This window comes from Vigna unguiculata, chromosome 11, assembly GCF_004118075.2.
Source record: "Vigna unguiculata cultivar IT97K-499-35 chromosome 11, ASM411807v1, whole genome shotgun sequence".
NCBI classification, from domain to species: domain Eukaryota; kingdom Viridiplantae; phylum Streptophyta; class Magnoliopsida; order Fabales; family Fabaceae; genus Vigna; species Vigna unguiculata.
The window spans coordinates 38,175,838-38,191,207 of record NC_040289.1 but is presented as its reverse complement, the minus strand read 5'-3'; the positions used below and the strand labels follow the sequence as shown (position 1 = coordinate 38,191,207).

The 15,370-nt window shown below is 31.8% G+C and overlaps 3 protein-coding genes across 3 annotated transcripts; 1 reads left to right on the top strand and 2 right to left on the bottom strand.

The window, feature by feature from the left end:
* Positions 1-709: 709 nt before the first annotated feature.
* Positions 710-5,182, top strand: LOC114168580 (bifunctional dihydrofolate reductase-thymidylate synthase-like). Its single transcript, XM_028053465.1, has 12 exons — positions 710-918; positions 1,337-1,783; positions 1,882-2,281; positions 2,357-2,401; positions 2,572-2,637; positions 3,223-3,284; positions 3,370-3,444; positions 3,532-3,697; positions 3,784-3,907; positions 4,295-4,401; positions 4,519-4,636; positions 5,106-5,182. Exons 2-11 carry the CDS (start codon positions 1,353-1,355, stop codon positions 4,627-4,629), a joined length of 1,587 nt encoding a protein of 528 aa, XP_027909266.1. The 5' UTR covers positions 710-918; positions 1,337-1,352; the 3' UTR covers positions 4,630-4,636; positions 5,106-5,182.
* Positions 5,183-6,602: 1,420 nt separating this feature from the next.
* On the bottom strand, positions 6,603-7,989 carry LOC114168568 (protein HYPER-SENSITIVITY-RELATED 4-like). The gene is made up of 2 exons (XM_028053446.1): positions 7,270-7,989; positions 6,603-7,148 (listed from the first exon to the last, which is right to left on the bottom strand). Exons 1-2 carry the CDS (start codon positions 7,975-7,977, stop codon positions 6,759-6,761), a joined length of 1,098 nt encoding a protein of 365 aa, XP_027909247.1. The 5' UTR covers positions 7,978-7,989; the 3' UTR covers positions 6,603-6,758.
* Positions 7,990-13,957: 5,968 nt separating this feature from the next.
* LOC114168877 lies at positions 13,958-14,844 on the bottom strand. The gene has a single exon (XM_028053844.1). The coding sequence runs from the start codon at positions 14,605-14,607 to the stop codon at positions 13,963-13,965; it is 645 nt and encodes a 214-aa protein (XP_027909645.1). The 5' UTR covers positions 14,608-14,844; the 3' UTR covers positions 13,958-13,962.
* Between the last annotated feature and the right edge of the window lie 526 nt (positions 14,845-15,370).

Sequence of the window (15,370 nt, the reverse complement as noted above, 5' to 3'; positions counted from 1 at the left end):
TTTTAATTTATTACAAAAAATGTAACACTAATTAATGTATATACCCATTTGAATTAAAGTAGTTGTTTTTTTAGCAATTTTTCTTACTTTTTGTATCCTTTCAAATTATCATGTATGAATTATCTATAATAAATCTAAGATATAGTTCATATGTAAAAATATGTATTCAATGTAAACTTGAATATAATTTACATATTAAAAAAATATTTATTTATTATTAAAAATAATTATATTAAATAAATATTGATTCTATATATGAAATAATAGTCAATATATTTTTTATTTTTGAAATGTTATCATTCTTATTAAATGAATACACATTCCTTATCCTAATATTATTAATCCTGTTAATTGTTGATTTTTTAAATATACCACTACATTTGAATTTTAAAATTAACTACTTTAATAACTACTTTGTCATTAGATTCAATTAATACACCTTAATATCACAAATGATCATTTAATTTAATTTTAATTTATTATTTCTTTTAAAAATATTGGTTGATTTTATTATCAAGATGTTTATTTAGTTGGTTATATATAACTAAATATAAATATTTGTCTTACTTAAAATAAATGTGTATGGTTTGGTGGAAGGGCATTTATGAAAAAGTGTAAAAAGATGTATAGAAATTCACTATACGGTAACGTACACTGCAGAGAAACGCACGCGTTCTTGGCGGCACTTCACGTCAACTGTGGTTTTGGATTTTCTTCTCTCTCTTTATTTCGCTTTCTCTCTCTATTTATTTCCTCTCCCATTCCTTTGTTTTCTCTGCCAATAAAACTCTTTTCTCCTTCTCTTTTACACACTCTGACTTTCAGTTTCAGCTTCTCTTTTTCTTTCACTATTGTTTTCTGCTTCACATTTTGCAATTTTCAGACAGAAGCAGAAAATTGTTCGCTCAACGTTGTTAGGTCAGTCTGTTTTAGATCCGTTGTGTATCTTTGTTCAAGTTTCGATTCCTGTATTTCTAGATTATGTTTTTATTATTTTGAATCTGTTTCTGGTGTTGTTTATGTAATTTTTGATTATGTTTGTTGATGTTGGTTGGTACGCAGTGTGTGATAATATTTGTAGAGATTATTTTGCTTCTTAATTTATTGTCTTTCTCGATTGTTTAGATGGTCTCACTGTGTGGTGTTTCTGTTACTATTGCCAAGTTATTGTGAATGCGATGAGAAAGATGACAGTGTTTGTTTATGATTAATCTAGTAGGTGACTGGAATTTGAAAATTTTTCTTATACTAATTTATATTTGGGAGTCTTTGATTTATTTGTTGGATGGATGGATTTTTTTTTATGAACTGGTTGTGTTGTTAACTTGTTGTGCAGGCTTTTGAGTCCTCTGATGGCAAGTGATTCTTTTGTGATTTCCAATGGCAATGGCAATGGCAAGTCAGAGCCTCCTCGACAGAGGACTTACCAAGCAGTAGTGATTGCCACCAGAGATATGGGCATTTCTAAGGATGGAAAATTGCCCTGGACGTTACCCACTGATCTCAAATTTTTTGATGAGGTCACTACTATAACGTCTGATCCGGGGAAGAAGAATGCCGTTGTGATGGGTAGAAAAACATGGGAGAGTATCCCTCCTGAGAATAGGCCTCTTCCTGGTCGCCTTAACGTTGTTCTGACTCGCTCGGGTAGCTTTGATATTGCAACTGCAGAGAATGTTGTAATATGTGGAAGTGTGTCTTCTGCTATGGAACTGTTGGCTGCTTCTCCGTACTGCCTGTCAATTGAGAAAGTATTTCTTACAGGAGGTGGTGAGATATTCAGGTATATATATATTTTTTTACCTTCCTGCTTCTTTCGTTTTGTAATCATATTAAGCTTTTTCTTTTACTGGTGGTGTAGCTGATAATTGTTATGTACAGAGAGGCTCTTAATGCACCTGGATGCGAAGCTGCTCATATTACAGAAATTGAGGCAAGCATTGAGTGTGACACTTTTATGCCTCGAGTTGATACCTCTCTATTTCAGCCATGGTATTCATCATTTCCTTTGGTGGAAGACAACCTCCGCTATTCTTTCACCACTTATGTGCGTGTAAGGAGTTCTCCGGCTGAGTCCCTAGGTCAGAATGCTGATCCAGTTTTTGATAATGGTTCAGACTCTTTAAAATTTGAGGTCAATAAATTTTCTTTTCTTCCAAAATTCATTTATGAGAGACATGAGGAGTTTAAGTATCTAAGTTTGGTTCGAGAAATTATTTCTGAAGGCACAATTAAGGATGATAGGACAGGGACTGGTACCTTGTCGAAATTTGGCTGCCAGGTAATATCTTGATTGTTCTGTTCAGCAGTTGCAATGATTTATATGTATGTTTACACCTTCTCTATAATTCCACAGATGAGGTTTAATCTGCGCAGAAACTTTCCGCTTCTAACAACCAAGGTATGTATGAATTTGTATAAACTACTGCATAGTAATTTCTTATTATTGTGTTTCGTTTCCTTATGTTATTTTGATTTGTTGTCACTTTTAAAGTTTATGAAGACTGAAGAAGAATATATACTGTACTTCATGATATAAAAGTTGACATCATTTCTTCATTTGGTTCCTAGAAAGTGTTTTGGCGAGGGGTTGTTGAGGAGCTTCTTTGGTTTATCAGCGGCTCAACAAGTGCCAAGGTAATGATATCTGTACCAATCTTTTCCGCGCAGACGTGCATACATGCCCTTTTCTAGTTATGTTACTGTTCACAAAGTCGCTAGCACGAACCAAATATTGGGGAACTAGGTTGGTTTACTTGATACTATTTTAGCTTGGTAAAGAATGGGGATAGACCCATGGTTAGCTTTGGAGTCTTCTACCCAACTCATTATTCCTTGTTTTTTTTCTTTCAAAATTTTAATCAACTTATACATTGTGTTGTGAATCAAAATGATATAATATGTTTGGATCCTTATTAATCTGTGCACGGATGACTAAGATATCAATACCTTTCTTGTTCAATGATTTATTAGTGACTAAACGTCGTGATAAAGTGAGGCTTTCGAGAATTTGTAAGCCGGCTTTACATTAGTTGGCTCTAATTTTGATAATAAGTCCCTATGTTCATGAATTAGGGGTTTTAGATTAGTTGACTCTAGTTTTGATAATAAATCCCTATGTCCATAAAATTGGCATTATGGTGAATTAGGAGGTGAATTTATGTTTAGGAAGTGAGATACGACCAGAGTGAATTTTATTCTGAAATCATTTTGTATTGACAGGTGCTGCAAGAAAAAGGCATTCATATCTGGGATGGCAATGCATCTAGAGAATACCTTGATAGGCAAGCATGACCTACTAATTTTTGTGGGAACTACATTTTTTTCTTCTCCGTGCATTTGTTAACTGGATTTACAATATATATACAGCATTGGTTTGAGAGAAAGGGAGGAGGGTGACTTAGGACCTGTTTATGGGTTTCAGTGGAGGCACTTTGGAGCCAAGTAGGTGGATGTACCTTTATTTTATATGTCACTAGGCATCATTTTGTGGCCTTGCTTAGTTCCTTATTTTCCGTCGTCATTTTACAGGTATACTGACATGCATGCTGACTACTCTGGCCAAGGATTTGACCAGCTTCTGGATGTTATTAACAAGATAAAGCATAACCCTGATGATCGACGGATCATTCTTTCAGCTTGGAATCCATCTGATCTTAAATTGATGGCACTTCCCCCCTGCCACATGTTTGCCCAGGTCTGCAGCTATATTTGCGTTTATCTTGGAATAACTATCTCTTTCTCTCGTTCTCTGATGTTTTGTCAACAAAAAAATTCCTGCAGTTTTACGTAGCAAGTGGGGAATTATCGTGTCAAATGTATCAGCGATCTGCGGACATGGGCCTGGGGGTGCCATTTAATATTGCATCTTATGCTCTCCTGACATGCATGATTGCTCATGTTTGTGGTAAGCAAATTATGTCACTGTTATAGACTTAAATTTGTTGTCAGACGTATATGGCATCTTAATTCCTTTTCATGATACAGATTGGTCATTATTTTATTTTAAATGACTTTAAGCTGATTAATGAGTTATGATTCACAAAGATTTTGTATTATTATGATTAGTATACTTTTTGTATGGAATGGCAGAATAGTCCTTTTGAATGCCAGTAACCAGATTCTCTAAAAAATTAGAAGGCCCTTAAAACGAAAAATATAGGTTTGGGTGTGGCTCTGATGTTTTTGGGTTGTAATCTTACGTAGAGAAATACGGAAATACGGCTTTTATATTAAAGTAAATTGACATCAGATATCGGACTGATCTAACCATATCATATCCTGTTCTTGTCAGACCTTATTCCGGGTGATTTTAGTCATGTTATCGGGGATGCACATGTTTACCGCAATCATGTGAGACCTTTGCAGGAACAGCTTCAGAATCAACCAAAACCTTTTCCGGTAGGTGTAAATGTTAAAAAAAAAACATTTGCTTGACGTAGATGCCCACAAAATATTTACAATTATGCACTCGTATAAACTGCCTTTTCCTTGTTGATTACCTATACCTCAATTCAGATTTTGAAGATAAACCCAAAGAAGAAAGATATAGATTCCTTTGTTGCTGCCGATTTCAAGCTCATAGGATATGACCCTCACCAGAAGATAGAAATGAAGATGGCTGTTTAGGGATCTTGTAAGTTTCTCAAACCCTGCCTCTATGCTTTCTGAAATGGGGCATGTTATATATATATATATATATATATATATATATATATATATTATATTTTCTTGATTTTATTTATGCAAGGAATTTTTATATTATGTGGTTGACACTTGCACCTGTGGCAAACATAAAAAACAGCTGATTAGGATTCATATTGAACTAGTTTTGAATGGCTGACAGTAAAAAATCTGCTCTTCCAAAAAACGAAAATTGAAGTAAAATTGGCTTTTCAAATTTGTATATTACACGACATAAAAATTTTGAAAACCAATTTCACTAGTAATTTTCTGAATTTAGAGGCACACACTGAAAATACGTTATTAATTTCTTTTCAAATTAACAGAGAATGCATCGGTAGTGCTGTACATTTTTTTTTGAAACTGTAGTCACTATCATATTTTAGTCATCAAACTGAAACATTGTATTTTCATTGTTTCAGGTATAACCATAGGACCTATATATTAAATTTATGGACAAATAAAAGAATATCGCTGGATATACTTCAAGCTTTGCTTGTTACTACTGTTAATCCTTTAGGTCCACATGTCTCGTGGCTCTAAGGTGATTTAGGTTAAGGGTTTTTTTCATTTCTTTCCCATTGTCATGGTATACTTTTGACTTTTGAGGGATTTTTTATATGTATTGTGTTGGCCATTTTATTATGATTCTTTACCTCCCCCGGCCACAGTCAAAAAAAAAGGAAAGAAGTGCCAGAATCACTGGGATGTTTCATTCCTACATCTTTTTTCTGGTCTTCTTTAATCTTTTGACACTCTTCATTGTTACTTATTTTTGTTGTTTCTGTATATTATCCTTGCCAATTTTCCGCTGTGATTTGGAGCCATCAGCGCGGAAATAAGTACAGGATGGATTCAAAAAATACATATATGTATCAAAACTCAAAGATGCTTAAAAGATCGTTATTTATATCTTAACAACTTCTTTTCTGAATTATCCATGGATATGTGGGTGCTGCTGCTCTTTTCTTTATGTAAATATTAGTCTCCACAGTCCACCCGTTTTGGATCTTCTCAAATGCTAAATTGGCACAAGATTAGAGAATATAATAAGAGCAAAAATTTAATTTATATTTGTGATGTTTAATATCTTTATTAGAGTGTCTTGATATTACATAAAATGTAAAATCTGAAGTTAATTTTTTTTTATATCTAAAGAGCAATCTTTCATTTAACAAGGTAAAAAAGTTATTAAAGTGAGATATGCTAAGATTCTTGTGTTGGAGTAAAATTTACCATAAGATATGAGAAGTGATGTGACCTAAAATAAATTACGATTAAAATTTAAAGAAACATTCAAACATATCTTAGTAACTATTTCTTACTCTTTTTGTTTTAAAGTTGAGTTATTTTTAAGTCTGATTGAAATGTGTGCATTATAAGTTGTAGATGCGTATAAGTTTGACTTGTGTAAAATCAACCAGGCGGTTGATCTGTTTTGTTAATCATGGACTGTAAGGTTATGCAATTAGTAAATAAAGTTTTTGCAAGAAATTACAGTGAGGATTTTTAACTCAAATTTTATTTCTTATAAGTTTATTTTTATAAAAGTGTATTTAAAACTAAATATTATTTAAATATGTAATGTATAAATTATGACAGATTAAGTCAACCTTGACTAATTAGATGACCGGCTTTTTAATGAGTCATCAGTGGTGACGTACATGGCAGCACCACCGCTTATGGCAGTTGCGCAGATGGTCAGATCAGAGTTGAAACCGGAAGATGAAATTTTATAATTCATATATTATCATGCTTTCAAAAGAAAATATATATAAGCATTAAATATCTTAAAATAAAGAAATATTTTGAAGTGAAATTTACTTCGTTAGTAAAGTTTTTTTTTTTTTTTCTTTTCATGAATAAGAGCACGCAAAACAAATTTATCTCTCTTCAGTGTCACACTAAAGAAAATATTTAAATGAACTGGACGGGTTAATCCTAGAACATTGTTTTTATTTATAGTTTCCCACTCAACTTTTGTCGTTTCTATGTATAAATTAAGGTTATATGTCTAATTGCACCAACTGTTTGTTATGATCTTCATTTAACTGGATTCAGAAAAAGAAATATCATCATTGAAAGGTGAGAGGTGCTTTCATCTTCAATTCATGATTTCGTTTCTTCTCAAGAAGGAGCTCCATGAGGCTGTTGAGTGCAATATCCGGGTCTTCATCCAGCAAAAACTGCTCCCCTACCTCCGCAGGAGTGACATCGATCACCCCAAGCAAGTTCTCAATTTGAACAAAAAGTGGGTGCTCCGTGATCCCAAGGTAATTGGAAGCCAGCATTTTGAACCCACCTGGGGTGCAGTAAGTCATGTCAATGTGCACATCCATACGCCCAGGACGCAAGAGAGCAGGGTCCAATTTCTCCTTATGATTCGTCGTGAACACTACGATCCTCTCATTCCCACAACTCGACCACAACCCATCTATGAAATTCAAGAACCCCGACAATGTCACCTGCAAAAACAGTAAGCGAGATTCAAAGCCATTTTTTGATGCTTGAAAGAAAGGGTATAAAATAAAACTGACTCATCAGTATCTGAAACTAAGAAAAAATTGTGATTGTATTGTATTATACCTGGGGTGCTGAAAAATGGTGCGGGATGAAGTGGTGGGGTTGTGATGATTTAGGTTTAGGTTTTGCAAGCCTATCCTGCAAATGAAGGGAGCAATCAATGTCCTCCACAACAAGAATGGAACGATTCCCGGTGGCAATCAACAATCTCCTAAGGTCAGAATTTCCATTAACAGCAGCGAGTTCCAAGTCATAGACATCGAAATTCAGATAATTAGCCATAGCAGCAATCAAACTCGATTTCCCGGTCCCAGGGGGACCCGAAAGCAAGTACCCTCTCTTCCACGCCTTCCCAACACTCTTATATAAACCCTTTCTCTCCACAAACCTATCCAAATCCCTAATTATCATCTCCTTCAATTCCCAATCCATCGCCACAGTCGCAAACGTCGCAGGGTGCTCAAGATTCACGCCCTGCCACGACTCCCCCCTCCCTCCCATCCGAAACCGCATGTCCTTCACCGTGAACAGCCTCAGCGTCTTCCTCCGCTCACGCGCCGCATCCGCCTCCTTCATCACGCGCGGAAAATACTCCGCCAGAACCATCTCCCGGTGCTTCTTGTGGAACCGCACCTCGAAGAAGTGCACCGCGTAATTCGATTTGCCAAGTCGGGACACCAGCCTCCACCGGAACGGCACGCCGTTGAAGGAGTCCGTGATCTCGTCGTTTCCGTCCATGAGGAGGGACACGTGGCGCGATCTCGAAGTCATCGTGGCGCGGAAGCGCTTCGTGTTCGGCGCCTCCTGCGGCTTGAGGTAGAACTGCGCCGCGGCGAAGAGCGGGTTCGGAGTGATCCCGTTGAATTCGTCGATGACGAGGGTGACTTCGGTGGAGAAAGAGGAGAGGAGTTTTGAGAGTTTGGAGTAGAAGTAGTTTTGGAACTCCTGGGGAATGTAGTTGTGGGTGAAGGAGCGGAGGAGCATCACGGTGGCCGCCACGGACGCCGCCGTGGAGACTACGTTTTGAAATTTGGAAGTCATGATTGGGCCGTAATTGGGCTGGAATTTGGCGGGCTGCTGTAATAATCGCTACGAACAGAAAGAAAACCAAAACTGAAGAATATTATTGTGAGGACGGGAATTTAGGTTTTATTACTGAAATCTGAAACTGTCAAGTGATGCAATTTATGATCATTGATTTTATTTTGAGAGTTTAGTTGTTTTCAGTATTGTTGTTCTCTCGTTGCATTTTCCTCACTGACCTTGATTTCTACTAATGGGTCTTCTTTCTTCCATTGCAGGAAACTTCTTTGAGCTTCACTGCATTTACCACCTTAATTCCTCAAATACCCTTAACTCAGAGCGGAAGGTACGCTTACGCCTTGCTTGTCAAAACCGATTACGAAAATTGTTGATGTCAGACTGATATCACAAACTTAATAGAGAAGAAAGAAAAAAAAAATATATATATATATATATAGAATTTTGTTTTTGTCATTTGTTGAATGGAAATGTATTACTATAAAAAACATTTAATGTAAATTATTTAAAATTTCACAAGTATAATTCATTTAAACTAGAACCAATTTAATTACATTTAACCAATAAATATTGATTGCTTTAAAAATAAATGATGTGAATATAGCATTTGATTTTAATGTAATACACTTTGAATTAAGTTAATTTCATGCAATCACCATATATATATTAAATGTTTTCTTACCTTTTATATTCTCCTGTATTTATAGTTGAAACCATTATAATTTAGTTATAATGTAGTTTATATTATTTGTCTTTAATGTACTTTTTTTAAAAAGTAAATATATTTTTTCTACTCTAACTGTATCATAAATTAACAATATTATGAATTGTATATTTCTTTTATTTTTATTACTGCCTATTTGAAAATAACAAAAAATCAGCTAATATTTACTAATTTCTATCAAATTTAAATCAGCTAATATTTTTATACGTTTATCCATTTAAGTGTGATTAGGGTAACCCGGTTCACAGAAGAAAATTCAGGAACTAAATTAGTTGTGATGTTTATAAACTAAGTTTTTTACAATATGAAAAACTAAAACAGAAAGACACTTTTCATTTTTGTTCTTTATATATTTATTTTGTAATTTTTTCGTTCGATTTTTTTTTCCCTCTCTCTTTTGTTTCATCGGTCAAAAAATAGATTGTATGAAAATTTATTACATTATTTAGAACATGGCTTATTAATGATTAGGATTAGTAAATTCTTACGCAACATGTATAAATCTCAATCTCTAAACCCTAAACCCTAAATCTTAATTTATAACTCCAACTCCCTGACACCCCCTAATCCTTAAATCCTAAATTCTAACTCTAGCGATGAACATTTCCTCCACTCTTCCCATTTTTCACATATCATATTCGCCAAAATTAGTAGGGAAGTGGGAGAAGAAATAAGATGTTTTCTGCATCTGCGTGATTCAAACACTACAAAGCCTCCGCTCACGAATTTTTAATTTATATAAAGGTTGAAGAAGTAGTGAAGAGGATTAGTGTCTCTTTGTGATTTAGGAGGATATTGTTTGTATATTAATTAAACATGCATACCATCTTCCATCTTCTAAGCTTATATCAGTATTAATTAAAATGCTGGGGGATAACAAAAGAGACAAACAGGGTCGAAAAAAATATAATACAAGATAATATCCGAAAGGACAATAGTATTTTGATGGTCGAATTCTTTTTAGGACAATATACTTTAATTTACTTTTTTATCCACTTTTAACCCATCACTTCAATTACCATTAGATCATCACATCACTAAAAAATCAAAATAGATTATCTAATGATGATTAAAGTACTGGAGTTAAAATAGGTCAAAAAAGATGGATTAAAATATCATTTTCCTTCTTTTTACATTTTATTGATATTACTCATTATTTTTATTTTTTTCTATTTTAAAAATACAAAAAATAATTTTTGGTAAGATAATTTATTCTTATAAAAATGTCAAATAGTACTCGACATTTTTCATACTTGAAAACAGGAGTTTTTTGCATAAATATTGAGTTGCTTTCATTGTTATTGGTGACGCCACTTCGAATGTTGTCAAAGCCCGTGAATTATGGGTGTATTTTGTATATATGAAACTCTTCAGTGCGTATCTGTGGTGAAGAAAAGGTTCAGTACACGTATGCCTAATGTTTTCTACAGAAGTTTTACGCATATAAAAATTCAAAAATATATTTTGAGTTTTTGTGTGAATCACTTAAAACAACGAAACATTTGTCATAGTTTTCTTAAAAACTGGATTGTGATAGCGCAATTATAGAAAACAGAAATTGACATGGGTGGCATGGAAAACTTTTCTTCTCCATTCTTTAGTTCTACCAAATCGATTAAAATCAAGTCTTTCCTTTTTCAGTGTTCATGATGTATATGTTTACATTATGAGAATTTGAAATGTATTCAAATTTTAAAATCTTTTCAGCTTCTTTGTTCGATGGTTTTCTAAAGTTGTTAGACATCAATTACTTGTAATCATACATTGCATGTACTTCATATCAGGATCTTATTATCTATTAAAAAATGACACCAACAAAATATAAAAATCTAATACATTTTAATTTGATTAGGATGTAATATAATATACAATTTCATCCAAACCAAACTTCTTTCCACAAAAATCAATAACGTATAGATACTTTTTAACAATTTTTTTATCATGAATTTGTTTAAATTCAATAAACATTTTACAAAAAAATGTGTGTGTGTGTGTGTTTTATCATGAATTTGTTTAAATTCAATAAACATTTAAAAAGAAAAGATGTGTGTGTGTGAGTTAATTGTTAAACCTTTTCAATATCTAAGTTTTTTGTTATCTATTTTTCTTAAGTTGTTTGCATATTTTGAAATATGTATTTGTATGAAAAGTTTGAGAAACAGACATGAACCTTATCTTTGTTAGCCTATGATTATAATCATACTCTTTATCAAAACATAACTTGTTTTTTTAATTATTTGTTAGATTTTGCAAAGTTAAGTATAATTTAATAATAACTTAGGATTATCTACATCATGAATGTGAGTTAATCAAAATGTTTTTAGTTTTTATCTAAATAATACGTTTTATTGTTAATATTTATAATATTTTTTAATTTTAGTTTAGATATTATATATAATAATGAATTTTTGAAAAAAATTATGTTTTTTACGTTCAAATACCACTAAAGATTCATCTTTTCATCAAAAAACATCTCAAGTTTTCGACAAGCAACCCATTCAATAAAACTAACTCATAAAAAATGGTATTAATTTTTTTTTCAATTTAGTTTGATTAAAAATAATTTATAACTATCCAAATAATAAAATCATATTATAAAGGAGATGAAATTTAAAAAGGTGAATATAAAAAAATATAAAGTGAAAACTTAGAGAGAAAGACATCACATCATGCAAAGAGAGAAAAAAAGAAGTTTTACATCAAATATAAAATCTTGAGAAGTTATTGTTATTACATGTCCTAATTAACATAATTAATTCCTTCTATTACATATTTGTGAATTGAACTCTATCATCATCAATGTATGAATTAGGTTTAGAGATATTTAGGTACACCAATTAAAAAAGTGACCAAGGAACCAACAAAATATCTCACACTTGTGTTCTTAAGGAATCAGTGAGGCCACATGAAATGAAAGTAAAGCATCATCAGATATCACATTGATATAATAAAACTATACAGTAATTAATATACCATTTTTTTTTCTAGTTCTTTCTATCACTTCACTATTTTATTTCTCACTTTTTATCTCTCTTATTTGTATATTATATTTCATGTTTTCTTTTCCTTTTTATTTTTTGCAATTTGTTGCATATTATATGCATCCGGAATTAAAAATTAATGCAAGAGATAATGGAAAAGCAGAATATCTAGTACATGATGGTGATTGGCATATTGAGCTTCTGCACATTAAAATAGTGCTTTTTTCCAATAGTAATTATATTCGATACTCAAACTCTTTTTCTTTTATTTTTTTTTTCTTCCAAACTTTTTTTTCTCATTAGATTTCATTAAAATATAATTTTTGACTGGCAGCACATTAATTTTGAATTTATACTATTTTTTTGTTCAAAGTTGTTTTTACCTAAAAGAATAAAATGCATGCTTGGATGGCAGTTTTAAAAAAAAAAAATTCGGTGCTAAATATAAGTACTTTTGAAAAATAACATTCTTTAAAACTTTTTAAAACTTGTTTAAGATAAAATGAAATTTTTTGTTTCCAGTTTTTTTCTGAAGAGACAACGATTTATAGTATTTATTTATTTATTTTTATACTAAATCAGTATTTGTCTTGTAACTTAAAATCTAACTACCTAGTTTATAAGCTGAATGGATCAAAAGTTTGTCTCTTACATTATTTATTCGAAGAATATCGAATTTATTTTCATCTTCAATTAGTTTAGAATTATAATTTCTATTTTCTTTCTTCGTATCTATCTTTTATTTTTCTAAATTTTGGAAATCTTTTGTTTTCGCATCTCACTCTTAGTTATGTCACGTTTTTTTTTTTCACTTTACTATTATACCCACACAGCAATTAATAGAGTGTAACCTGATCTTATTATCACAAATTTTCACAACTTTTATGAGAGTTGAATGCATATACATTATAGTATAAACACAAATTCCTATACTTATTACAATGTATGATAGTTGTTAAAAAAAATTATAACATGAATTTATTTTTTTTATTCTCATCTTTTATTTTTTAAAATAATTTAATATAAATAATTAATTTTTTAAAAGAAAAGATAATGATAGATCGATTATTCATTACTCTCACATAAAAAAAATATATAATTTGTATATTTATCTTTATTTTTATATTTTTTCGCTGTGTGAAAAATATATATTGTCGTAAAATGTAGTTACATTTTTCATTAAAAATCAACCAATAGAAGGTTTTTCCTTGTGTAACACAATCCTGGAAACACATACTGCATAAAATTTACAGACACAAATATATTCTTAAAATCTTAAATACATATTAAGAGTCGAAACCAGACCAGAGAATAGCATCTGTTATCATGTCTTGTCTCTCCGGGGTAAGTCCCCTCATCTCCACACTATTCTCACATCTCAAGAATCAGAATACCTCATTCACATCAATTCTTCTTCACTTTTTCTTATTTATCTTAATATTTCTTTAACAATAATAATTCAACAGCATTAAATAAATATATCAATACTTAAAACATATTTAGAGATAAAATAAAAACAAGTTTATAAATTATATAATATGATATTATAGGACATTAATATTTTGACATCACACTCTTTTCTATTATCATTTGACATTACCACTCAATACAATTAACTTTATTTTTCTCTTAAAAATATAAAAAATAATTTTTATCAAGATTATTTTAATTTTATAAAAATTGTCAAATATTTGTGAAATTGTGTCAAATAATATTTTTCTTTAATATTATCACAACATGATGTTTTTTTTACATAGGATAATGATACTCTCATCTTTTATTTTATGACGTAGTTTAATAGTTTAGTGTGGATCATTAATTAATATATCAGTAATTTTTCTTTTGAAAAAATCAACCGTTTACACTAACTCATCTCTCGTATTGAAGTAAATAATGAAAGTAAAAAAATTGTAATTTTCCTTATTCAAATTACCATCACTTATACAAGTTATTATTATATATTACTTTATTTACACACTTTTTAAAATATACATATATAATTATCTTTTTTTACATTAAATAATAATCTTCTTCTCTTCGAATCCTCTGTTCCCTAGCAATGAAAGCCTCCACAGTGCGACGAAACTCCTCGTTGCTCATTCCATCTTCAGGGCAAGAAATTCGCGCCACCTCATCAACACCAACACCTTCGATCTTCTTCCTTCCCTTCTCAGTCTCACACCTACGCAACACACGGCGTCGTTTCGGCCTCAAAATCTCCGTTTCGCACCTTCTATAACTCTTTCCCAAACTGATATTCGCTTCCCCTGTTTTCACCCTCTGTTTCTTTCTTCCATACTCTGCCACAACTTCTTGGTTTTTCGTTGTATTCTGAACAAACTCTTGGTACAGATTAGGCTCCGGGACAACAACGTTGTGACCCTGAGCGGAGAACTGAGCGAAGAGTGCGATGATTATGATGTTTCCGACGAGGAAAACAAAGCGAGGACTGTTCATGAACAGTGACAGGTCTCTGAAATACTCGCCGGAGTTTCTCACTGCAACCGGAAGCTGCATGGAGAACCTTGAAACCAACACCAAAACCGCACACACTTCGATGATGCGTAACAAGCTTGCGACCCTTCGAAGCTTGCGGTGTTTGAGCATGGCTTTGGCTTTCTCTGCTTGCAGGTTATTGAAACTGAAGGAGTCCATTGCTTGAAGGGTTGATGCAGAAACAAACCACAACTCGTGTTATGTTATGTGTTTCACTCAAAGGGGAATAGAAATTTGTCTATGGCGATTGAATATGTAAGCGATGTTGCAGAGAACCGTGAAGAAGCTTCTGCAGAGTGAAGCATGGATACAGAAACAGAAGGGAGGTGAATGAAATTTGAAGTTTGATGAAGTGTGAACAGAGAGAACAGAGTGGTTCTGTTTTGTGCTATGAAGTTGTGCCATTCCTTCTTTATAGAGCAGAATCCAAACTTTTTGAGAAAATAATAAAATAAAAATCTCTCAATATTCCATTATCTACTTTATTTTATCCCTTCTTGTGTATGTATCAAATTATCTTTACTTTATTTTTTTTCTTTACCTCATTTTAAGTTTATGATCCATATCTGGGTTAAAATTATTTTAAACAGCTCATTTTTTTATCCTAAATTTTAAATAAGGCTAACATGTTATGTTTTTTCTAATGAATTAAGTGTGTATTTGATTCTGCATGTAGAATTATTTTTTTTAGTGTAAAATCAGTATATATATTAAAGAATAAAAAGTTTACATTGAATAAAAAATAACTAATTCTTACCGTTGCGTTAGAGATCGATTCGGCTAGAATCAATCCTCCCGACGCTAAATCAAACAAAATAAAATCATATCCTACAGTTTTTAGATAAAAGTAATTATATATAAATTTTATTTTTTAAGATGATATTAATATTATTCAGAATTGATCTAAATTTATTAATGATTA